General features: G+C 34.9%; 1 protein-coding gene across 1 annotated transcript in view; it reads left to right on the top strand.

Moving 5' to 3' along the window:
* Positions 1 to 25,921, top strand: part of BTBD8 (BTB domain containing 8) — a 35,568-nt gene extending 9,647 nt beyond the window's left edge. Inside the window, exons 3-18 of the mRNA XM_059822052.1 lie at positions 642 to 913; positions 1,805 to 1,922; positions 4,951 to 5,040; positions 7,241 to 7,321; positions 8,466 to 8,562; positions 9,200 to 9,288; positions 9,508 to 9,610; positions 12,702 to 12,884; positions 13,702 to 13,839; positions 14,929 to 15,058; positions 17,592 to 17,653; positions 18,741 to 19,377; positions 19,712 to 19,799; positions 20,414 to 20,553; positions 21,690 to 24,041; positions 25,389 to 25,921. Coding sequence (XP_059678035.1) covers positions 642 to 913; positions 1,805 to 1,922; positions 4,951 to 5,040; positions 7,241 to 7,321; positions 8,466 to 8,562; positions 9,200 to 9,288; positions 9,508 to 9,610; positions 12,702 to 12,884; positions 13,702 to 13,839; positions 14,929 to 15,058; positions 17,592 to 17,653; positions 18,741 to 19,377; positions 19,712 to 19,799; positions 20,414 to 20,553; positions 21,690 to 24,041; positions 25,389 to 25,858 — 5,050 coding nt within the window. The 3' untranslated portion in view covers positions 25,859 to 25,921. The remainder of the gene's footprint in view (positions 1 to 641; positions 914 to 1,804; positions 1,923 to 4,950; positions 5,041 to 7,240; positions 7,322 to 8,465; positions 8,563 to 9,199; positions 9,289 to 9,507; positions 9,611 to 12,701; positions 12,885 to 13,701; positions 13,840 to 14,928; positions 15,059 to 17,591; positions 17,654 to 18,740; positions 19,378 to 19,711; positions 19,800 to 20,413; positions 20,554 to 21,689; positions 24,042 to 25,388) is intronic.
* Positions 25,922 to 26,083: the final 162 nt, after the last annotated feature.

The raw sequence follows: 26,083 nt of genomic DNA, 5'->3' as shown, positions 1-26,083 counted from the left end.
CATTAGAATGTTTTTATATTTTTTAGATTCATAAATTTGATGATACTGAAGGACAATCAAGTGCCTTTTCTTGGTCATAGATTTGTAACTCGGTCATCTGTCATTACTGATACAGCTTGCTTCTGCTTTTGCCAGTAGATGATTATAGTAGATCACAGAATCACTAAGGTTGGAAAAGACCTGTAAGATCATCAGGTCCAACCATCAGCTAACACCACCATGCCCATTAAACCATGTCCCACAATGCCTCGTCCACGTGTTTCTTAAACACCTCTAGGGATGGTGACTCCACCACTTCTCTGGGCAGCTTATTCCAGTGTCTTAGTAGCTCACATAAGCTATAAAGAGCAGGCAAAAGTTTCTTTAACTAAAAAAGCAAACTGAGGGAGAGAAACCTTTGTTCCTTTTAACCTGATATTACATTTCCCTTATAATGCTTGCTTATGCTTATTCAAGCATTGCAGAAATAAATTTTCCAGAGATAGTTTTTAAAAAGGGGGGTTGTTTTATTAAGCACTGTAGAGTCAGACTTTTGTTTTCTGATCATGAACTTTGTTAGACAAAAAAAGTTTGTCAATTTTTTATTTGTTTGTTTTGATCAGTTAAAAAATTACAGGAGTAAACTTAGTGTCATCTTCTAGGCTTGTATATTCATCTGATAAAAATCTTAAAGAAGTTGAGGAGCCAGCTATGATGAAAAAAGTATTGGAACCCAAATTAATACAAGAAAACAATATTGCTGCCCTTCAGAACAGTGAGACAAATGTAAGTTGTCTTGGAGATGACCAAAGAACATCTGTTGATCAGAATACTCCAAGTGGAGCTGTGCAGGAAGAAGTTGCTTGTTCGTCTTGTGTTGAAGAGGAAATTCCAGAAGTAGTCATTGATACAGAAAGCAACAAAGCCACTGCAGGTAGCTTTGGAATTATACTTTTGTTTATTTGTTTTGGGTTTTTTTCTTTTAAATAATTATCCAAAGACTTACACAGATGTAAAAAAGCAGGCAAAGATTAAAGCTATTGTTATAACACAGCTTACATGGATATTATTTGCTATGGTCTACCTCATTCTCTCACACTTTGAAAAAATTAATTGCTGCAGAAATTTGGCAGGAGAGGTTCCCAGCCAATGTGTAGCATAATAAATCTGACAGGACTTGCCAGGCATTGGGCACGTTCATCAGCATTGTGTCCTGTCTTTTCTCTGTAACACAGCAAACTTGAGTCCTCACCATGTGGGACTTCCACAGATCAGAATATCTCTCTCATTCCCTTTCTTTTTCTAGCAAATTACACTAGTTCTGCTGTTGTTTTATGAGGATTCTGGAATCTTTCAGAATCTTCCCTACTACAACTGTGAATGAAATAAGTAACAGGAGGAAATGTGTAACTGCATCTACACCAGAGGTGTTGGCTGCTAGAGCTGTGTCAGTAAGATAGGATCAAGCAGTAAATCTGTTCAGGCACTACATGACCCTGATCTTCTTTGGAGTCTACTTTTCTTTAATGCAGAGGTACCAGATCTCTCTAGAAAAAATGAACTGTCTACATCATCTTACAAAAGAGTAACCGTAGCACTTCTATAGATATCAAATACAAAGCATTGGTCCAATTTCCGTTAAGTCAAAAAGAGAAGTAAAATGCAAGGTCTGGAAAACCTTTCAAGGAAAAGTCTAGCTTGATTATGCAATATTAAAAATTTTCATTTTGTCAGATTCTTCTTTTGAAATATTTTAATTTGTGTACTGTCAATAGTCTAGTCTACGCTGGATAAAGTGAAAATAGCTATTTCTCCCCATCTGCAGGTAATGCCACACTAGAAACTGCATCTGTGTTAGGGGAAGACTTAATGATGCTCTACAAGAAGTGCTGTTGTCCAGATATTAATATTTGCATAGAAGGCAAATATTTTCACGCTCACAGGTATGTAAGTATTTACTGTAAAGTTTTTCAACCAAAATCCTTCTAGTATAAAATGCTGCTGGTCCTGTATATCTATAGTAAGTTACTGCCGGTGCCGTTACCTAGCCGTGAACCGTTACAGTTTTTGGGTCTTATGTGCGAAGTAGCCATGCTTAGATACTAATGAAAATTGTTTATCTCGTTAATGGCAACTACTGTGAAAACAATTGTGTTTTTAGCACTTCTAAGATTGCCATTGTAAACTCATATAATGAGTATATACTCACATATAAATACTGTGTAGGTTTTCTTTGCTAACCTTTTTTTAAATAATCTATGCTCTCTGAAGAAAATAAAAAATCTATTAATAAACTATTCAGCAATTAATGCTGAGTAACATTACCATACAGGTAGAAAATACCTGGAGTAGTGATTCTTTTTTTTCTGCTCTTCAGAACCTGTGCATACAGAATCTGATTTTACTTTCACTACTTTAGTCATGTAGATGTAAAGATTGTTAGCAGTCTTTATTAGATTTAAAGTCCAAGACCATTTAAGAACTTTGGCTTATTTGACTTCTGTAGCTTGGGAAAACAAATTAAAGCATGAGTACCATTACTCGTACCTTTGATATGAGTCTGTTTGCACTTGAGACAGCAAACTAGACAGCCTGTATTTTGATCCCTTTGAGTATATAAATAACTGAGAGAGATTATAAAAAACCTCCACTATTTTTAGTATTTTCTCAACACAAAACCAGTGGGGGGGTTATACTACTGACATTACAAATATCTTACAGAAGATATGTCATAATAGTGTGTGTGGGTATTTTGTTTTTTTAAATAATAAAATTAGGACATAAACTAAATTTCCAGAATGTAGTGTAGTTAGGCATATTTTTTTCTTCTGGTCTACGCTACACGAAGACATATTCTCAGGTCCATAACTTTGAGAAATAAATACATTAATGCAAAAAGTAAGTCAACAAAAAAAGTCCATCAGCAGAGCTTCTTTAATTTAGGCCACTTACTGCCTGGAGCAATGTAGCTAGCCTAACCAGCATCAAAAAATATGGCAGTAAATCATAGAGAAATTAAGGATGTTCTGAAACAGGCACAAGACTTGCTGCATCACGTGAACAGTAGGACTGAATAAGGGCAATCTAACTTCGGGTGTAATTATGGTGAAAGCACCAGTATGATTTGCTTATTTTAAGGGGGTTTTTGAAGTTCTCAAACAGGAGACAATTTAAGCCCCCACTCTCTCCCACCCACTTATCTCAGTATTCCTTACTTTCTCATGAAGTCCTATGAACTTCCAGTAGACTTCACAGTGTGAGCAGCAGTGCTCTGAGAGAGATGCCAAGTTATATCTTCCTAGTGCTGTGTTGTACTCTTACAGAGCTCTAAGTGGAGCAAGTCAGTTTGTTCAGTAATAAACTTGTGGCACAAACCATGACAGTAAGAAAGTATAGATAAATTTACTTTGAATTCATTTGGTATCTCCATGTATTTTGTAAGTTAAAATTTCATTGATGTATATATACTTGTCCATATTCTACTGAGTAGCTGTCTTACTTAAAATGAGTCTTTGAAATATCCACTTCAACTATACCCTTGCAGTTGATCTAGCCCTGTTCGTTACTAAAATTTATTTGGAAGAGGATGACAAAACTGGAGATAGTGTATTTCATATCTCCATAATATTATGTTACTGTATCTTAAAAACAAGATCATGTGTGTATTCAGAACTTCACATACCCAAAAATTGTGATGTAATACCCATTTACGTGTGGACATATTTCACTGAGATATGAAACATTCTGTAAAAGCTTCATTGGTATTATTGCTGGATGAATCACAGCAGGAATGTGTGTCAAGTTCCTAACCTAAAGTATTGAGACTTCTGAAGCAGGAGGAGGGAAGAGAGAGGAGGGATTCCAGGATATGTAATGACTAGAAAAGAGAGCATAAATAGCATTCTTCTTACTTCTTCCTACACAAAATTGGAGTGCTCTGAAACATTTTAAGAGCCAACAAATACATGTAAAAGAAAGGATTCTCATGCCTAATATAACACTTTGCTTTTTCTGCCACAGGAAATACATGACATAAAGTAATTCCCTAAATAATAGGAAGCTTAGTAAGTGTCAGGAAAAAATTGTATGTATGAGAACATTCTTTACGGGTGCAGTAGCCCAGATAAGATATATAACTGTAACTGGTGTAAATCTGGAAGCCTGAAATCATAAAGCACTTTTCATCCACTGTCTTCTCTTCCTTTTTGCCTTTCCGCTCCCACCTTAAGAAGCTCCTGTTGCAAAGGTCTCCTCATCTGGTTTTTTGAAGACTGTGATATGGGTGGAGATAATGAGCTACACAGACTACTGGTCTGGGGTTTCCTTATTGTCTTTGATGGAAGTAGTAGTAAATCGAATTAGCTCCTTTATGGTCAGTTATGCTTTTTAAATATACAAGGGTAATAAGTCTAAACAGAAGTAATTGATAGCTCTTCTCAAATAGTGCTGGAAACACACATCATATTGTTGTATCATATGTTAGTATCAAGTTTCTTTGACTTTTAGGATGTGCTGGTAGGTGGCCAGCCAATTTCGAGTAAGAGAAGTTTTATACTTCTCTTTTCGTTTTAATAATTACACATTTTGTAGTATGAAAAGAATTTAAGAGATTCAGGATATAATTATTTGGCTAAAATGGGGCTGTATAAACGAGGTTATTTGCGGTTATTTGGTAAAACAGAAGAAATAGATTTGCAATTTTATATTATGTAAAAGGAAAATGCTTGTGATAATTATTTCCTCTGTGTGAATGTCAAAGTCATACTAGAAACAAGCTTTAACTGAGAAATTTAGAATACTGGTGTTTTTTTTTCTTTAGCGTATTTTGAAATTCCAAATACACTGGAAGAAAAGGCACACAGTATACAGATGACACCTTGATGCATAAAGGGCAAAGATTTAAGTCAATGTTATCAGAGTCTCATAATAAATATTTGTATCTAGTAGAATAACGTTTACTTTTCCTCTCAGGGCCATTTTATGTGCCAGATCTAGTTACTTTGCTGCTATGCTGAGTGGAAGTTGGGCTGAAAGCTCCCAAGAGCACATCACTCTTCAAGGGTAAGTGTTGTCTTTGCAAGTCATGTAGGAGCAAAGGTAAAATCACTGCAAATACCTAACAACTGTGCTGTGTATAGAGCACTGAAGATTAATCTGCCTTGACACTTTTCTTCAACCTGATACATTTCCTGAGTACTGTTTTGACTTCAGTATGAAACAGTGTTCCTAGTGTATTTGTTAATATTGTCAGATGGTTCAGGGAAGAAGTCTTTTTTATCAGCAGAAGAATACTAATCCTTTTTTGTAGAGTATGTTTTAGTATTCACAGTCTATTTTACAATTCTCTCACTTCATGTTGTACGTGTCATGAAAAGTGTTATGAATGTCTGAACAGTGTAATTTATTTTCATACCTATTTGTACAATAAGAGTATAGTTACAATGTAAAGACACATAAACAATTACATTTCTTAAATAGCGTTTAATAATGATGTTTCAGCATCATACACTAGAGCAATTTTGACTAATGTGCTTGTTCGCAATGGCTTTCTGTGTGAGAGCTAACAATAATGGAGTGTCAGTATAGGATGAATACTTAAGACTTTGTTGATAAGCTGGGGACTGCCAGGTTAGTTATTTTCAGTATCAGAAAAATCAGTTGAAATATTGAAATATATTAAATTTTCTTTAAAAGCAAACTAATACTGATACTTGTACATGTTGGGATTTTTAGTTCAGGCATGATGTTGGCTGATTGAGCTTTCTTCAGAAAGAACTGTGTACCTTACAGTGGTGCAAAATATAATTGCTTTGTGTTAATATAAAATTGCTTGGCCAAGTGATGCTTTCTCATAGTATCATAATCTTCGTTTTCTGTCAATGTAATAATATTGCTGCAAAATCAGGAAGGTTATCTGTTGATTTGTTTACAACTTCCTAATCCTTATAAAGCAATACACTTTTAATTTAATTGATTCTTTAGCTTTTATGCTATACATAGTATGTTTTAGAGGCTGATAGTCAGCAGCTACTCTGGTATTTGCACTTCTCTCCCTGTAATTGATTTCAGTACAGCTAAGAAATTTTCATCACTATTTTTCAGTAGAGGCTTTCTTCTGAGAAGTACTTAATCTTTATATGAGTATATTCTCATGCCAATGTCTTAATTTCTGTTATTAAGAATCATATTCAATTACTTTACCTTTTCTAGTTCAGTTTTCTGCTTGATGCAGATTTCCATGCTGTCTTTTTAAACACTCATAAATAAAGTACATATGGCTTATTCAGAAATAATGAAAATTCTGCCTAAGATAACAGCTGTCAAGACTGTGGGGAAACTCTTTCTTGCTGATTTTATGGCTATTGTGTACTAATACACAGAGAAACAACTATGTTGATTTTGCTGCTTAGTGTGTTGCACCTTTTTTTTTCCTTTTGTTTTTAGTCATCAATGTCTGTTGCTTAAACATGTCTAATGTTTTAAAGGGTCTTAGCTCAATCTGCATGAATGTATTGCATTTATACTAATATACACAGCACTTGTGAGTTCTGAAGATTGCACACAGGGACATACATACATAAGTACAATAACGTATTGTTAAGGAAATCGTGTCCACCATTTAAAATAGACATTCTGTGCCTTTCCCTGTTATGGTGCTGAGACAATGCAAGGATGCAAACACAACTCTGCAGAAATTCCATATTTCTTAATCTGAATCTAGGCATAAAGACTTTTTTCTAAGTATTTTGAGATGCAACATTCCTACTTAGTGTTGTAGTAAAACTATTAAATGTATTTTTATTGTGAGAAAAGCTTAAATATATTCCTAAAATCAAGAATTAAAAGTAATTATTATAAAACGATTTTTAAATATATAGTTGCTTAATAATTGACTTATTACTAGTAAGGAGCTTGGAGATGATGGGGGGGAAAAAAAATAATTTCTGCATATTATCAGTGTAAATGATCTAGATACTACTATTAGTCTGCTTACGACTTAATTTCAAAGATTAAAAGTATTACAAAGTTTCAGCAAGACTATTTAGTAGTAAAATTCACCCAAAATATAGTCCATGTAGATATTTTTACATTGCAGTGATCTTGAAAATAGCTTTAATTTTATCAGACCATTTACCTTCCATTCACAGAACGGCTGGATGATGTATCAGCCTTTTGACCAACTTCCTTTGGCTAAGAAATGAGGTGGGTTTTATTCTGAACATGTTTTTATTTGTATTTTTTTTCTTTCTTTTTTTTGCAGCATAAGCCATGTAGAAATGAGTGTCATCTTGCATTTTATATACGGAGGTATTCTGGACGTTCCAGACAAAGTTGATATTGGGTATATGTCAACTTCTATTATTCTTAATTGTAGTTTGTGCTTGTTCTGTATTTTCTTTTACAAGTCAAAAGGAAAATTCTTCATGTAGTATAAATAAGACAAAGATGTCAAATATAATGATCATTACACCTAAAAATACTTGAGGAAATTCCAAAAATAAAGGTGCTGAAGAAATCTTGTTTATTTGGCAGCTACTGGAAAAGCTTGGCCAGACATTTTTGGAATATTATGTAAGGAGAGTGAAAAACAGGAGGGTGTTTTATAACAAAATAATTCCCAATTTGCCGGTACCTTCCTTTTAGTTTTCAGAGTAATAGTACAATGTGTGATAATATATAATAGTTAATATTTGGAATTTATTTTTAAATAATCATTTGAGTTGATGTGAAGGCTAAGTAGTTAGTCTTAGGTCCATAAAAGATGATATATAGCACCCACTGTAAATGTTGGAATTTTCTTCTGGGATAGTTTTTAATCACAGTTTTATACATAATCTTGAATTAGTGAAGTAAGTTCTGACATGTGTGAATTATTCCCTGAAATCATTTATATATTAGCTGTTTAACTTTGCCACTATATTAAAACACTACTATTGCTTAATGTTAGAAATTGTTGTTCAGAGTTTATCTCTCTAAAATAAAAATATGGAATTGTTTATAATATGCCTCAATGTTTAGGTAATTAATTTACATAGAAAATAAAACTATGGTATTGATTATTATGTAAAATAATTAATAGTTTGCTCACTATGCTTTTTATTTGGAAGTGATATATTCTCAGATACTATGTCATCAATAACATTTTATGTAATCCTTGGAAAAAACCTACAAAATGCCAAAACTCTGCTGGCACAAATACCTTTTTCACTTGGTACCCTTAAAACAGAGAAACTGAGTTTCTCAGCCAGTGGCTTAGGCTTACTTTTATATAGACTGGACCCGGTGGTTGGGAGATTATTATTAGGTCAATAACATGTTCCTGTCTGAAGATTATTCTTTGGCACGTTTCACACTTCGTTATCAATCTATTTCTGCAGTAAATTCTGACTGAACAGAGAGGTCAAATGAGCATGTAAATTGTCTTGTAAGAAAAATGCATGTATGAAAATTATTTTTGATTCCTGTTGCTACTGCTTTCTCTTTAGTCGCATGTTGGGCATTGCAGATATGTATGGGCTAGATGGGCTGAAAGAAGTAGCTATCTACATTTTGAAAAGAGATTACTGCAATTTTTTCCAAAAGGTATGTCAGTTCCCATGCTACTTTGTGAACCATAAAGCCTAAGAAGAATTTTCATTTTATTACTTACACATCATATTGACGAGATACTTAACAACTGTGTGGTAAAGGTGTTAGTGTAAGTCAACAGACCCTATTCTTATGTGTAAATCTGCTAAATTCACTGTGATTGATGATGGGAGTAAGGCCTGTAGTATCATCCACCTATTTACTGAAGCTTGTAAACCACAACTGATGAAAAGCAGTATTCCAGATGATCAATTCAATATATACATGGAGGATAATTCAATACATTCCATTGTATATGTAATTGTTCTTAATATGAATATAGAAATACTATATATTTGCCTATCCAATTTCATGGGCATGTATTTAGAAAATATTTCTGTTCAATTAAAATTAGTTTAAAAACAAACAACTGCTTAGAGTCAAGCAATTTCATGCATTAGGCTCACGAGGCTGAATCTACTTTATTGACATATGTGGAAGCAGATGACTCCCCTATTCTGCATAAAGGCAAACAAACTTAAATACCATGGTAGCTAACAGTACTTCTGTTTGAACTGAAGATTTTATACTTCTGTACAGTTTCTATAAGTCAGAATGTACAATAATTGTGATGATTTGCTAACAACTCTAGCCTGTTCCTGGAAAACAGCAACCCGTACTAGAATGCATGGCTATTGCTCATTCATTGGGAGTGGAAAACCTTTATGCTGCTTGCATGAAGTAAGTAAAATACAATAAATTATGGTTTGTGTTTTTCATTTCTCTGCTTTCTGTTGAAATTTTTTTTACTTTGCAACATTGGGTTTATTTTGACATATAATGTTCACATTTTAAACATTTTTTTTCTTCACAATACTTTAGAAGTATCACTGATGCTAACAAGTGAAAATAGAACATTTTTCATCTTCATTACCTAAGAAAGCCTCTTTTTTTCAACAGATGGGTAGGAAAACATTTTGCAAAATGTTTGTCAGAGAGAAGCTTTGCCAGTTTACCTACTGAACTTCAGAACAACTGTCTTGTTATGTTGATTAACTCTTTGGTAAGTACCATATAGTGTGCTTTATATAAAAATAGAGCAATGTATATTTTTTTCCTTATTTAGCTGAGCAGTGTAATTTAAGAGATAATATAGTATTTTAAATCTGTAGTATACTTACACTGTGTAGAAGTTCCCATTAAAAGAACAATTTAAAAACTGATTTTGATGTGCACATGTCGTCATTATGCTTCATGGCACACGGTCTAGTGATAATCGCATCCAAGTCCAGCATAATACAAAATAAGTTTATGAAACACAGCTGTGACATCATAGCACAGCATTATGTATTCAGATAGTGAGGAAGAGCAAATTGCTGTATTTCTGTGTTAGGTGGTGGTGTACATTGTCTGTGATGGTCTTTTCCTCTCTGCCTATATTCTAATTTGGGAAAAAAATGTACTTTTTTTTTTGGACTTCAGGTGATCACTGGCTATCAGTGATCACAAGCCATTTGTTTACAGGCAAGCTGACTTTTCGAAAATAAAGTAACAGTATAGTATACATATCTTCTGCTTCTCAGATAACAGTACTGAATTGGTCTCCTCAAAGCTCAGCATTCATTTTTTTGTGGCACATATTTACATTGTTCCAATTTAGATCTGCCTAAACTTAAATACCTTATTGTTTTTCTGTATAAAACTACCCTCAGAGCTGACCTAAAAGTAACTGATTTGAACTAACGTGTTAACAGGAATTTGGTCCAGTAATTAGCCTGTAAATACATAGAATTGTAGCAGAGATATGAAGAGTGGGTAGAGGAGCTAAAGGTAAACCTCTACAGCTGCTGCCAAGCATGACTGTGTATGTATGTGACTGTAATGTAGACTGGCATACACAAAGTTTAATCTAGCTATCTCAGGTAACATTCACAGGACGACTTTGGTTCTAGCACATACCAGACAGCTAAGTATGTGATGTCTCATACATCTCATGCTGAAGTCCTTTTCCCCATGTCTCTGTTACTATTGTTACCCAATCCAAATAGCTCAGGTATGGCTACCCACACTGCCAAACATACTCCTAGTTCAAGAGATGCACTCTAAAATGGTTTTGGCCAGGAACCGCCCCTCGCTGAAAGGGCTGTGAAGGCTTCTTGGGGCTGTTTTTTCTCAGGACTTCTTTGATGGAGTACTTACCCCATCAAGTGCTGAGGCCAGCAGGTCAGCTGTGAGTGGCAGGGCTGCTACTGCATATTCCGGTGAAAGCCTGAAAAACAACGTATTTCAGAGCTTGGCTGTACCAAGAGAAGCTTGAGAGTATCCACAGTTATAAAAACCAAACAGTCTTTCTACCAGAATGCATAATTTCTAACAGTATAAATATAGTAGCTATAGCTCTTAGGATACTAGGTGTTCTGCCATTGTATTAGATCAGTATACTCAGTTGTTCCGAGAATACATACATAGCTTTGTATGTCATATATTGTATAAATATTTGAGAAGTTTTAAGTAAGGTTTTCAGGATTATAGATCAGTTAATTCTGATCCACAGCTGATCCTAGTTACACCAGCACCCATCTCCAAACTAGCTCAGGTGTGTAGTGTAGACAAGAGTTTACATTATGTAGACACAGTTCTAGGCTCCCCTCCAGGCATCCTTGTGCAACATTATCAGGACAGCTTAAAGGTAAACCTAAGCCACTTCAGGCCTGCCTTCCCTTCTGTGCCTATTATATCAAGATGCTGTGGTTACAGGTTGTGTTGAAATACATGAGCTGTCTTTAAGCTACCAGCATTTGCAGAACAGTCGTGGCGCTGTGGTACTTGGTACTGCTCCAGCTGTGTGCTTGGCTTCTCTGGAAGATTTTTGCAGTCTGGACTCAAGTGTGTTTTGGTTCCCATTTTACTGATTTAAAATTTGTGTTGGGTGGGTCTTTGCAAGATTCACTGGTATTTTATGAATACTGAAGCCTAGAAAGCTTTTAGAATTGCAAAATTCAAAAATAAAGCATAAGCCTCGTCTGCGCACAGAACAGTTCTAGTGAGTAATCATTTAACTCTGAGCTCAAGATACCCAGTCCAAAAGCTTGTGGAATTCCCAGTGCATTTTTTCACAATCTGCAAAAATGCTGAAGGCTGCTTGAGGGAGAAAGAAGAAAAAGTCTACCATTAACTTTGAAGGGGCTACTGTATGTTTTAAAATCCTCTTTTCTCTGCTGCTACAGTTCTCTGCTGTAAAACTTTAACAGTTACACCTACTTAAATAGTATGACTCTACTGATTCTTTCATTTACCAATCTTGGAAATGTGAACAGTTAATGTGGGGCAGCCCTTCAGAGGAAGAAAAGGTGCAAAGAAAAGGAGACTGCTGATTGGAAAAATCTCTGGGAAGCCACAATGATGAACACAGAAACATTAAAATGGGAGTGCAGTTTAAAACATTGTTCAGGTACCTATCCCTGGTGTCTCAACTACATGCAAGAAAATTAACCAGTTTTTTAGATAAGTGGACTCCACTTTAGAATGGTTAGGAAAAAAAATATAACAAGAGAAGTAAAACTCAGTTAGAGCCACTCCTATAAAGTGCTGATTTAATTAGAAGTTGATGAAAGCATTTTATATTTCACTGAAGTGTCTAATAGGAGTAAATGCTTATTGCCTTGTGAGCAGGGGCTGAATTCTGGACAATTCAAAAAGCTCATAACTTACTCCAGTGGGAGCAAGATCAGACCATAAGCATATACTTAATCCTTAACTTACCTTATAGGCATAGAAGCAAACTGGTTTTGCCTACAGATGAGTAAAATAATAAAAAAATCTAGTTGAACAATAGCTGGCCAGATTTTATGTTTTAACTACAGCATGTGTGAAGAAGATCTCCCTGCTTTCTATTTTGTATGGGACAAACATGATAATCTGAATTTACAGTTACTTCCTAACTTCAGCAGGCAAAACAGAATCAGTAGTGCTTTAGTTTCGAAGGAAGGTATAATGATCAGAATTCTCAAAATCCAATTTTATTTAGAGAAGGGAAATTAATACGTGATTGGATCCTTGTGTAAGTGTTCAGTAACTGAACAGAAGCTATTTTATGAGCAGGAATTCTGTAGGTGATTACTTGGCTACAGGCTAATTTCTGTTCTTATTTTAAGAACCACAAGAATGCTGCTTTCTTTTTGATGGAGAGTGAGCGGCTGATCAATAGTCTTCCCCAAGTGAAATGGACGGAGACAGCTGTGGCCTTGGCATCTAGGCTACAAGAAGAATGCGTAACATTTATTGTGGCAAACTTCTTACATGTAGTACAAAGTGAAGGCTTCTCTGTTTTGTTGCAGGTAAAAGTGCCCTCAAATTATTGTCTGCTTCCAAATAAATTGAATTATATCACACTTGGGATAGTTCAGGCTGCTAAGTAATCAAAATAGTTTCAACTTTTGCTTTAAAGTACAATTCTATGGAAAATTTAAAATAAAAATAGGCACTGCTAAGTTTTTTTGGGGAGTGGGGTTTTTTTCCAGTGTTGTTTTAAAGCTTAGTAATACTTTGATATGCAGGGTTGATACTGTGTTCAGGTTATGTGCCTCAGTTAAGCAAAAGTTCCAATGAATTTAGTGGGACAGTTTCTGTGTTGCAAAGATATAAGTATATACATAAGCTTCGAAAAAGCTTTTGGATCCCTAGAACAACAGCATGTACTTACAAGAATGATTATGAGTATTAGCAGTATACTCAAACTTCTACTGATTTTTGTTGCAATTTGCAAGAATGTGGCAATTCTGCAGATCCTGGTGAGAACGTAGCTAGCCATCTAGCTGGCTCATTTCTCCCATGAACCATTTTTAAAATATTTACAGAGGATTAAAAAAATAAATAGGAAGATGTTGAAACATTTTGTCTTTGAATTTAGAGTTGCATGTGGTGGTAAATTGATTGCAGTGTGCTTGTTCCCAAAATTTGGGTTAGTGAGAGGTCTCAAGATGACTTGCTAAAGGCCTGGGGAGGGGTGGCGTTATGGAATGGATACAAAGGAAGATGCTCAGCTTTGGAATACCTCCTGCATAGTGTGATAGCAGATCCCCTCTGCTCAGTAATGCTTTTGCATACGAAGTACACTCCTTTGTTTTAAACGGCTGCCTTTTGTTGTTTCCTCAGGCACAGGCAATGAGCAGCAAACCTGACCTTCTAGAACTAATTTTTAATGCAATTGAAAAAAATATTAATAATGAAAATAGCTGCTTTCTTCTTGTAGCTGTGGATACATTGTTGGACTCTACAAATGTGAAGGAGATGGTAGGTTTTTCAATGTGCAATGTTTTAGGAAAAACTATTCTGGTATTGTTTCATGTAATGGTTCAAATCAGATGATGTGGTTTGAGCTCAGGTGGCTCAGTCCTGCAATTAGGGTCACACAGAAAAGCATCTGCATAAATCCAAGGTCCTGTTGGAAATGCAGAAAATGTTGGCATTTGTTTACTGGATATTAACACTTTTTTCTTTTAAAGATAAACCCTACCTATGGCAATAAAAAAATTATTGTGTATTACTAAGAATGTAAGTCCCATGGGCATCACTGTTCTGTTGATCTTTTCTATCACTTTACATTTGTGATGAGAAAAAACTTATCAAAATGTTGCATTACCTTAAATTTACACGGGAAGAAAGCTTATTCTCTTTACGCGTATTTTCTCCCCTTTTTATAAAAGTCACAGCTGCATTTGCTTTTGGTTAAGACTGTCCTCTGAAGCAAGGACTGCCTCTTAATCCAGTGTGTGTTTTTTGGATTGGAGGGAGGTGTCAGTCTCCATGTGTGTAACATACTGTGTATATCCGCATAATCTAAATAATGGTATTTAAGCTGTGGTTGACTGTAGTGCTGGGGATAATTCATGAATAATAAAACATGCTGATTAAAATCCAGAATGATGCTACATGCAAAGAATGAAAAATAAATGCAAAATGAATTACTGCAATCTGGTGCTATTGTAGATCTTCTTGGTAAAAGCAATGAAAATTTAATCAGGTACATTATTTTTCCCTAGAGTATTTGACCTTGTTGTGACACAGCTGACAGTACAGAGCTATTATGGGGTTCACTTAAAAAAAAAAAAAAAAAGAAAAAAGGAAGGAAAAAAAGAGCAATGTGGTGGTTTCTAGTGCTGTAGTATGCCTTGGACTAACTTGGTTTTAAAGTATTGTAAAAATTACTGTGGTGGGCAATAATCCTTCAAAAACAGCATCTCCTTCTACCAGACCATTATAAAATGTAAGTGATGACATCATTGATCTAGCTTAGGGAGTAAGTAGATTCTGAAAGGAATAATGACTGGTTGCTATGACAATACGCCCCTCGCCAGCTGCTGATTTGTTACTTGAACACAGGGTTTTACGTGCAAGATACAGGCTCTGCGTGATAAGCTCTGGGTCTTCCTGGTTCAGTCTTTTTATGCTGTTCGTCACACAGAAAGCTGGAAGCTGATGAGGCCAGACCATCAACAGAAAATACAAGCAGGTATGTCTGGCATCAAATGGCATTAGAATTTTTTAGCAATCTGTTTAGTAGATAAAACGTAGGTGGTACTGTGGAGCCAGATACAAATTAAAGCAAAATTTGTGATGCTCTAGGTTTTTGAAGTGGTGTTTTAGAATAGAAGCATGATAGCATGCTTAGCTAGTTTTAAACATGGGAATCAGTAAGTCATTTTCTGTGAAAGGTCTCCCCTGCTTTTCTTTTTATAGGAGTATATATAGTAGGAACCAAAACCATGTAGATTGATTCTATTTACAGCTACTCTAAATTACTGAAAATACTGCAGTAGGATTAAAAACCTTATCTGTCTCATTTTTAAGGAGATAAGCACTGTGGATGAATTAAATTTGCACAAAGCAGATTATCCATTCTATGTGAATTCAGTTTCTATCCTTTATCGTTTTCTACATAATGTATAAATATTGGCTTGTCTCTTGCATAATGCTTATCTCGTGCACTGTGAGTAAATGCAGATAGCTTGACTTCACAGTTGATTGGTATTGTGTATGCTACTGCAGAGAGCCCCTAAGGAGCTGCATAGTGTTCTCTCAAAATTTTAACAGGCAGCACTTTCCACAAAAAGGAGGTTTTGTTCTGAACGTTTCTTTGTTTTGAAGTACACAAGTATTCTGAGGGTGTGGAACTGATGATGGAGTTCGGGTTATGGTTGAATATTAGCTTTGACAGTACAGTGTTATAAAAGAAAAGAATGTATTGAAGACTTCTCTCAAATCAAATCACTTTTGATTCAAAGGAGAAATAAATATTTTGGTGTCCTTTTTTGTTAAAGACATTAGTAGCTAGGATATGATAAAGTTGTTTACACCTATAGGTAGATGAAAATTTTATTCTACAATTACATGCTGAGATAAAGATGCAGTGACAGTCTTTCTAAGTATGATTTAGGGATGTAGTCAAATAACATCTCACTGCTACTGTATAAAACAGGTTTGATTTCTTTCTGGATTATAAAATCCTTCAGAAGCTGAGGAGCTGGCTTTAGAAACAAGGGTGCTTTTTTTGTTTTAGGGTCTTTTATTTTTAGGATGATCGTGTCCTTATTGTAAATAATGTTTAGGCTGCTTTGCACTAGTGCTCTCAATGCAAAAAAATATTTAAGACCAAGGCGTGCCTTAGTTGTCCAAACTCTATCTTGCCAGAAATTGTTTTGTTTTCTTTTAGATTAAATTGTAACTCAGAGCTAGCATACATTTTATATGTAAACAGATAGGCTGAAATGTTTGCATAAATTATTTGGTTTTAATTACAGGCAAAGCAATCACACAATACTGTGGTAGACATTTTAATCTTCAGGTGAAATATGTCTAGGATAATTTAAGTCAACTTTCATTTTAAAGATTTCTGGTGGTGGTTTATCTTCTAGAGATTTAACCTATATAGAATTAGAAAGCTATAATAGAGGAGGAAAAATGCCAAAAGATGACAGATGATATTGTGGGTTTTTTCATTCACAACATGTCTTGTGTTTTCTTAGGCACAAGTTTATATGGATTTTGTCTTAACGTATTGGTATGTATTAATGTGCAGAGTCACTGCTAGAAAAAGGATTAGATCCCTGGGGTGCCATTTTCAGCATACCTTTTGTGTGATTTTTACAGAGCTATATAAAAATTATTTTTAGTATCTTCAATAATTTTTGTCCGTGTTATACATGGCTACATTTTTTATATGTATAAATAGTATGTCAGAACATGAGGCACTGAATGCTTAGATTTTTAATACATTCTTTGCAAAACCTTTTTTCAGCTAAAATATTAATACAAACAAAAATGAAACCTTATCGATTCTGGGTCTGTACAGTGTCTATAAATATCCTTTTTGTATTCTACAAGCACAATTGATTCAAAGGCTTTATTGAAAAATGCTTCCCTCCCAGGGTAGACCAGTCAAAAAAAAAAAAAAAAAGAAAAGGCATTCACTGCCTGAAAATTCCACATTACAATCACAGGGATAACTCTCAGGACATTACACTGCATGGTATCTAAAGAGGCACTATGATCTTACTGTGTACATTTAGGTATTTTGGCTTCACCGCTTTTAAAAACTAATATGATTAACTTCAATGTAATTAATCTCTTCTTTAAATAGTATAAATAAATATTCTATAAATTACAGTACATCACTTAAGTGATTAGTACTCTAAATTTGAAGGTCTCTTTTTGTAAATCGTGTACACTTTCAAAGGTCTCAGTGCACTGCAAACTTTAAGTGAGCTAAGCTTGGATAAACAAAAGTGTCTTACTGTGGAAATGGGGAAACAGAAGAGTTAAACAACTTGCTTATGGCCATGTGACCTCATTACAGATACCACATTCTTTGTTCTAAACATAAACCTATGTATTTCCATTTAACATTTGCCATGTCACCAAAACTAGCCTTTCTAGAATAATTACAGGACCCAAAGAACATATTTCTGATTTTGAGTAGGCTGGATTGTTTTCTGTCTCCCTTCTTTCCTGTTAAATAGTAAAGAAACTGTTTGTTCCTTTTACAGCTGCATTTGACAAGGGTGATGATCGAAGACTTGGCAAAAAACCTGTATTCACTAGTTCTCAGGTAAACATTTATATCCAAATATTAAAAATCTTCAGAAGCTTGCAAACAAAACTATTTTTGTCATGTGTTTTAAATTCAATATTAATTTGTCATATTATTTAATGGAACTTGCTTTTGAAAAAGTTGTATTTTTTGGTGAACTGTTACTTCTACAGAATCATTAATGTCCATTACTGGAAACATCTTAGGACTCAGACTGTGCTCTGCTACATTTTCAAACCCATCAGCTCAAATAAAAGACAGGAATTTGTGTTCAGAATCCCACATTCCCCTGTTGTTATGTAATGAAACTGATCTGTTTCCCAGAGCAAATAGTTTGCTACCGAGCTAATGAATCTCTGCTGTTATCGCAAGCCACCACAGCACTGAGTCTGTTACACTCCCTACCCTGAAAAAATACGTTTTAGTGCCCTCAACAACTCTTTTATCAAGACTCACACTCAAAACTACATTATTCTTTGGTAGAAAAACAGTATGGGTTTCACATGATTTGACAGTCTTGGATACATTGCAATGACGCTGGTATCACAAAGATTCCATTTCATGCACTTAATTCTCCATGTTTCAACATGTATCTTTCCCTGAGAGAGAGGATCAATATTGTCACTTATCTGGTAGATACACTGTTGGCAATAGTTAAAAATATCACATGTATTATAAATTAATTTTTGTTTTTATGTTTGTAATAATTCATAGTCTTTATTCCTCTGTGGTAACTATGCACATATAACTCAAAAAATGTTTTCTTACTTCAACAGACACTAATAATATAAATAAACATTAGAGTAATTTGTCCAAAGTAAAAGTGAAACTCTACTTGGATATTGCTATATCCTCTATATAGAGCAGTATGTCACATGAGACTTACTAGGCAGTCTAGTTATTTCTGGTACTTTTATATCTTTGAAAGCCAGCAATCTGAGATAAAATATAATTATTTAAAAAATTATTTCTATGCTGAATCTTGTTGCTTTAGATTCATGTACTACTTATAACGTAGCTGTGTTTCAGAAATGAAAGATTATGGACAGCTTGGTGTTATAAATGTCTTCTGGTTTGTTTTTTTTCCTGATGCTTTTTTTTCTAGCTAAACAAATCTATTACTGAATCTGTTGGTATAAAGAATACTTCCTGGACAGAACACAGCAAGAAAGATTGCTGGGGAGATTCTTCCACTAATCAGGATAAAATGAAATCTGATGGATTAGGAGCATCTGGACATACATCAAGCACCAATAGAAACACTGTTAATAAGGCTTCAAAGCATGAGGATGTAAAGGGGAAAGATGGCAAAAAAATAGTTTCCAAGATTACTAAGGATTCAAAACCTGGGGAAAAAGCTGCTTCACCAAAGGCTAGAGCTGTTATAAAGACAAAAATAGAAAATAATGGAAATGTGAAGGCTGAAAGCATGCTTAACAAGCAAGATATGGAAAAGACATCATCTGCAAGTGGACAAAAAAATTCAGGAAGTGGCAAAGGACTAAAGAACCATGAAGGAAAAATTGCAGGTGCCAGACCTAAAGTGCTGACAGTAACCTCAAGTGTGCAGATCAAAACAAAACCATTGAAAAAAACCACAGGGAAGGAATCTCCCTCCTTAGTGACTGTGGCAGGAACTTCCAGCAAGTCAGCAAACTCAAGCATAGATATCCAGACTGCCAGTGAACAGACAGAGGAACCCAAAGAGGATAAATTGGTAGAGGAAGGGAAAAAACAGACTGGTAACTTTTTTTTTTGAAGTCCCCTTCTAGTTTGTCCCAGGCTGGTCATACACTGAAAACCAGCCTGAGAAGCTTTAAAAAAAATCTACTATAGATTGATGAGAATCACCTTCTTCCCCTGTAAATGAATATTAACTTGAGATAAGAATATTAAATTTCTCCTCTGTTAACTGACTTTATTTTATGATCGTATAGTCATATAAAATGGTAAAAGCTTTACAAGTCTAGCATCTATGCTGTTTTCAATAGCTGATCTTCATATATTAGGATTTTTTCAGTACTTACATGCAATGCATTTCCTCCTGTAATTAACTTTTGATTTACTTTACAATAGTGAAAACAAAGTCATCCATGAAGACATCAAATGGAGTCACCAACAAAAAAAAAAAGACTGAGCTTGAGGCTAATGTCACAACAAGCAGGTATGTTACAAATCAATATAGTGCTTTACATATATATATATATATGTATATATATTTTTGTGTGTGTGTATGTTCGTGAAAAAAGTTTCAGGTGAAATATGAAACTTAAATTAATATGTTCTTTTTAATCTGAGAATGGTTGTCTATTGCATGTTATTAACAAAACTATTTGAGTTAGCTATTGGAAACATTACTGTAAAGGTAGAATTGATTTGGCTTTTGTGTTGGATTGTTTCATGATAATAATTTTTAAATTGTTACAGGCCATTCAGAATTCTACACACTGGAACAGTTAATGACTACACGAGGTGTTGTAAACTTACTGTGTCTGGGATAGCTTAGATTAAGCTGGACAGGAAGACAGCTGAAGCACTGCAAAACTGTGAAATGGGTCATTTATATATATGTGTGTATATATAAGTATATATATATATACACACATACAGGTTTTATCTTCAAAAAGTATACCTTTTAGGATTGTTAAACCACGACAGGTTGCATTTCCAATGTTTATATTTGTGTGCATGTTAAAACACATACATTGCTTGTTTAAATATAATTAAACATTGCTAGATCTTAATCTTGGAAATAATGGATGTAATTATTTTTTGCAGTCTGACAAAAAAATCAACTGGAAAAGGGTGCAATGAACAAAATGTACAAGCTGTTCTAAAGAAAAAAGGGAATGTGAGTAGCAATTCTGCAGCACAGCAAAAGGCTCAAAACACACCTACCAATTCTCCCAAGAACCAAGGTAAAGTTTCATATAGCAATGAAACGGTCTGCCATTATTATACAAAGCTTTGTCTTTTTTTTTTTTAGAGCAAGCATTTGGCAAATTCTTCTGAACAATTCTGTTTATTGTCCATATTTGACTTTTGGTGACAATCCCAAACTGTAAAATGCAAATGAATGTGTGTGAACTTCAAAATATTTAAAAGATGGTCTTTGCTGCCAGTTGGCATTTTCTTCTGCTTGTTTAATGTGCTTTGCCGAGTCTTTCATTTGCTGGTCCCCTGCACTTCTGCACTTGGAACCATGACTGAGTTCAACAGAAATTCTGTAGATCAAGCATTTATAATATGCATCAAAGATCTGGACTGCAGACTTCTTTATGAACTGTTAGCTTATGCCTCCCTTTTTTGGTGATCCCCCCTAGGGGTAGCACTACTGATACTGACCTACCCCACAAATAAAAAATACTTTATTTCAACAGCTATTTATATCAAGTGTGGGAAATGACACTGTAGACCACAGAGAGGAAACCCTGCTTCATAAAGATACAAAGTGTTAAGGATGGAGCTCTTTTTAATCCCTTTTGGACTTGGCACTTACTGGGAGGGGGGAAGAATATTCAAGTTATATTATCTTAAATGCATTATGATATAGAAAACACAGGTCCTGTCAATTTGTGGTCATCAAAGATATTGCAGTATTTTCTGACTGAGCAGGGATATTAATTCTAGTATTCTAATCACATTATAACTACTGTAATTATTTTCTGCCTACTTTCATTTCCTCTACAATATAAATTGAATACAGTACTCATCACTTCCTGTGCTAAGCTGCTGTGCAGTGTTTCTATGCACCATTAGATAGCTGCTGCTTTCTACTGCAGTGATGACTACTCAGTTACAAGTTGAAGTAATTCCTTTATGTATACTGTATAAAGTGCTTCAGTTTTAAAGATGGCATGTTAAATTAAATGCAATATGGTATTTTTGTCTAGTATTTAAGATCTCAATTCTTAATTCTTTAATAAGTCTTAAATCCTTTATTTACATAAAAAGTTGAGTAACTTGCTTCTCAACATAAACACTAACATAAACTTGGTGGACATACTTTGACTGGCATATACGATCTTTATAGTCTTTTTTTATTGTTTGTTAGGACCTCAGGGGGAATCGCCAAATTCACTGAAATCAGGAATGTCTCCAAAACATAATGAAGAAAAAAATGTGTTACAACATCTGGTTCAGACAACACTCCCAGAAAAACATCCTTCAGCCAAGAAGAGGAGCGTTAAGCAGCTGCAAACACCTGTAGCAAAAGCCACTGCAAAAGTAACACCTAAAACCCTGGCTCCGTCAAAGCATGCTGAGATTTTGAATAATAAAGACCCAAAACCAAAACCAGCTGTGCAATCTGTACTAAAATCTCAGTCTTCTGCCCAAAAACATTCAAGGAGTGAATTTCCTATTGTCCAGAAGAATATGCACACCTCTGAGCACAGAACTTCAGGACAGAAACTTGAAAAAATGGCTGATGCTGTGGCAGGTCAGCTTCATGACAATAATGAATGCTATTCTGCAAAGCAAAGGGAATCTTTAAAATCTGTGATGGAAAGTAGCAGTGAAGATAAGCTGCTGGTGTCCTATCAACCCAATAAACAAAAATTATCAGATCCTTCTGAAAATGTGGAATACAAAATACAATCTGAATCTTCTCCTCTAATTACAGAAGAAACTATTTCTAAACTGCACGTTTCACTGCAAAATGAAATGGAAGCACGACAAATCTGTGGAGATAGGATTGGAATTAAACAGATTGAAGATACAGAGAAAGATGATCATACAGCTGAATTTCACTGTCATGCACAGTCTTCCAGTGATCGATACTCAGACTTTTCAAAGGAAGCCAATCAAAAGGCTACTGCTTCAGGAGAACTGGTGAAACATTCAAAAGCAACAGAAGTCTATACTGAACAAAGTGATAAATTAAACTCTGAAACAGGTCTTAACTATGGTGAAAATGCTTTACCAAGCTTTTCTGGAACGATAACCAGTAAAGAGGATGAGATGTCATCTCCTCAGATTCATATGGAGGAATTTCTTACAGCTGATGAGCTGTGTGATACACCAGACTTGACTGAATACAAATCAGTTACAGCAGATTTAGATGATGTTTCAGAATGTTCCACAGAACAAATAACAGAAAAATGTTCACCTAGTTACACAGAGCCTATAGATCCTACAGAAATGCCAGAAAACCATGAAAATGTAGAAATTCCCTTCGGGGACCACTGGAGTACTGGTGCACTAGATCCAAAAGAGAGTCCTGAATCAGATACTGGCAGTGCAACCACATCCTCTGATGATATAAAACCAAGATCAGAAGATTATGATGCTGGAGGCTCTCAGGATGATGAAGGATCCAATGAAAGAGGGATTTCTAAATGCAGCACTATGTTATGCCATGATTTTCTTGGAAGAAGCAGCAGTGACACAAGTACACCTGAGGAATTAAAAATTTATGACAGCAGCCTAAGAATAGAAGTGAAAATGAAAAAAGAGGGTTCTGATCTTTTCCGTGTTAATTCAACAAGTGATGATGAAATACCAAGAAAAAGACCTGAAATTTGGTCCCATCAAAGAAATGCAAGGACCAATACTAGAGAAAGCAAAAGTTCTACTTTTGGCAATGCACAGTTTACTCAGGAAGCAGACCAAGTTTCTTCTTCTGCCGATGAAACAGAAGATGACAGATCTGAAGCAGAGAATGTTGCAGAAAACTTTCCTCCACCAAATGTTCCTACTCAACAGTTTCGAGGAATTGATAATTTAGCTTTTGAAGATGCAACAGAAAATGATACTGCAAGTCAAGAGTTTTCTAAAACTAAAAATTTCAAACGATCTGTTTTACTTTCAGTAGATGAATGTGAAGAATTGGGATCTGATGATAGAGGAGAAACTCATACTTCACGTCAGCATTCAATAGATTCTCTTACTCCTTCAGAAGTATTTGACAGTGTGTCTCAAGAGCACCATGGAAAGACTTTTTATTCAAGATACTCACTAGAAATTGAAGATGGATTCCTGGATTGCAAACAGCATAAGGATAGAGACAATAGATCAGATAAAAGTGAAAGTTCTCTCCTACATCTTCATGGCACTGAAATCCCAGGGAAGGAGAAGCAAGGTGCTTCAATGACTGAACAAAATTGCCCAGAGAAAGTATATTCAGCAGCCAGTCCATGTCCAGGAGAAAAACAAAAAGTGAATATGAAGAATGAGGTGGCTAGTGAATTTCACCAGTGCAATAAATACTTAGAAAATGATGCAAAATCTCAAGAAAGACCATGTCATTTGGATCTTCATCAGAGAGAAACGAATTCTGATGTGCAAAAGAGCAGCTCTGCAAAACCTGTAGAAGCCAGTAAGAATCAGATACTGACTCAGGAAGGTCAAGTGAGAGACAGTCAACCAGCAACTACTGAATGCGCTAATACTGATTTACTTCCAGGTAATGTACAGAAATAGAAACATTCAGTCATTCAAAACAAATTAATAGGGAAAGCTTTGGCAATTTGTCTGGGATTGAATTCTGAACTGAAGTAATGTTGGCTGAAACAATATTAAATTTAAATATTTAAGTATTTCACTTGGGTAGAGAATGCTTGTCTGTTTGAAATATCTGCCAATACCTTGCTGTTCAATGAGAAACTTGGCTACAAGAAAAGAGATTTTATGTAATGCTGAAAGAAAGATTGGATGCAGTTGTCGGTACTTCAGTTATTTTTGATCCAATCTAACATTGAGAGCATCAGCTTTTGATGGAATCTTAGTATTTGTTTTGTCAGCTTGACAACATATAGTATGTCTGAATGGGATGTGCAATAACTACAGTAATAACCTTAACTAAAGCGCACTGAACTGTTTACCTGAACAGCTATATGCATTATTGTTGTGATTTATTTATTTATATATTATAAAGAAATTTGGATCCTTCTTCCACTGAATATAACTGAATATTTGCCATATACATCAGTGGGAGCAGGTTTGAACTCTGATTTAGAGCTTATGAGATGTGTAAAATTCTAAATTTTACCAGTAAAAGCTTATTTCCTAAAAGAGAGATTATACTTAGAACTAATGCTTATATACAGAAAAGTTCTAACCTGTTTCATGTAGCTAGATGAATACTTGTCTAGTTTTGTGTTTTGTCGTCTTTATACCAATAACTCAATCTGTTTATCCCATCAAAAATACACAATAGTGTTGACTACAACTATTGTGTATTCAAAAGTAATGAAATGCTGATGATGATCTATGTTCAGCCAGACTACAGAACAAGAAGACATTAAAAGTTGTACTATTTTTTTTTAAGTTTGCTTGCCCTTGCCTGCAGCTGCCCTTGCATGTGCAGCGTAGAAATAAGCCTGTGGATAAACAATTTTGGTTTTAATTCTCTTCTAAGCTGACATAGCTTAAGTCACCATTTAGTAATCATTCTCTGTTAATTCCCTCCATGCACCTCCTGGTCTAAATTTAATTTATGTAGTAAATGAGAAATTTCATGTGCATTAAGTGTATATTTACATTGTCATTTTCTGTATCAGAAACTTAATTATGGAGGTTATTGTTAATTACCAGTGGTGATTGCTGCTTTAACTTAATTTATAAATCATACTTTGTTTTTTATATAGGAAATAAATGCCACAAATTTTGTCAATTTTGTATAACCCTTTATCCTCCCTTTTTTAACCTGGTTGGATTGTCCTTCCTGAATGAGTTAAATTTTGCTCTACACAGCCCTGAGGGGAGGATCATCTGCAATTTTTACATTGTACAGTATTGTGAATTATTTCAGGAGACATAGATGATTATGACACAATGGCACAAACCTGCATGTATGAGCATCGGCCTTCAAAAACCCTTTCTCCAATATATGAGATGGACGTTGGAGAAGCAATTGAGCAGAGGATGGATTCAGAAACAGCAGTTCTAGATGTGGATTTTGAAGATCAGCAGTTTGCAGAACAGGACTGGACTCTTCTCAGGCAATTGTTATCTGAGCAGGACTCAAATATAGGTTTCAAAAACTCTGTTCCTGAAGACCTGAACTTAGCACAATGTCTTATCAATCAGACACTGTTTCTGGCACGAGATGGTTCAAATCCTCAGGGTACATCACAAGTTGAAACATTCAGTAGGTGGACTGAACTAATGTCTCCACTTGATGATTCTTCAGCAAGCATTACAGTGGCAAGCTTTTCATCTGAAGACTGTTCGTCTCCTCAAGGGGAATGGACAATTCTTGAACTGGAAACCCATCATTAAGGCGATCAAATGTTTGCAACTGAACTCCAACCCATTCCCCAAATCTATTTTTGATGAGTTGTTTCCATACGATAATGAAATACTGCATCAGTCAAGAACAAGCAATTCTTGATACTGAGGCAATCTTTCTGATATAATGAGGTAAATAAGTTAATTTATAATCTAGATTTAATCACAGTACAATAATTTTTCAAGACTTAAATGTATGTCTTTTCTAAATACAAA

This window comes from Gavia stellata, chromosome 10 (assembly GCF_030936135.1).
Source record: "Gavia stellata isolate bGavSte3 chromosome 10, bGavSte3.hap2, whole genome shotgun sequence".
NCBI lineage: Eukaryota > Metazoa > Chordata > Aves > Gaviiformes > Gaviidae > Gavia > Gavia stellata.
The sequence above is the reverse complement of the archived record's forward strand: the minus strand, read 5'-3'. Positions and strand labels throughout refer to the sequence as shown.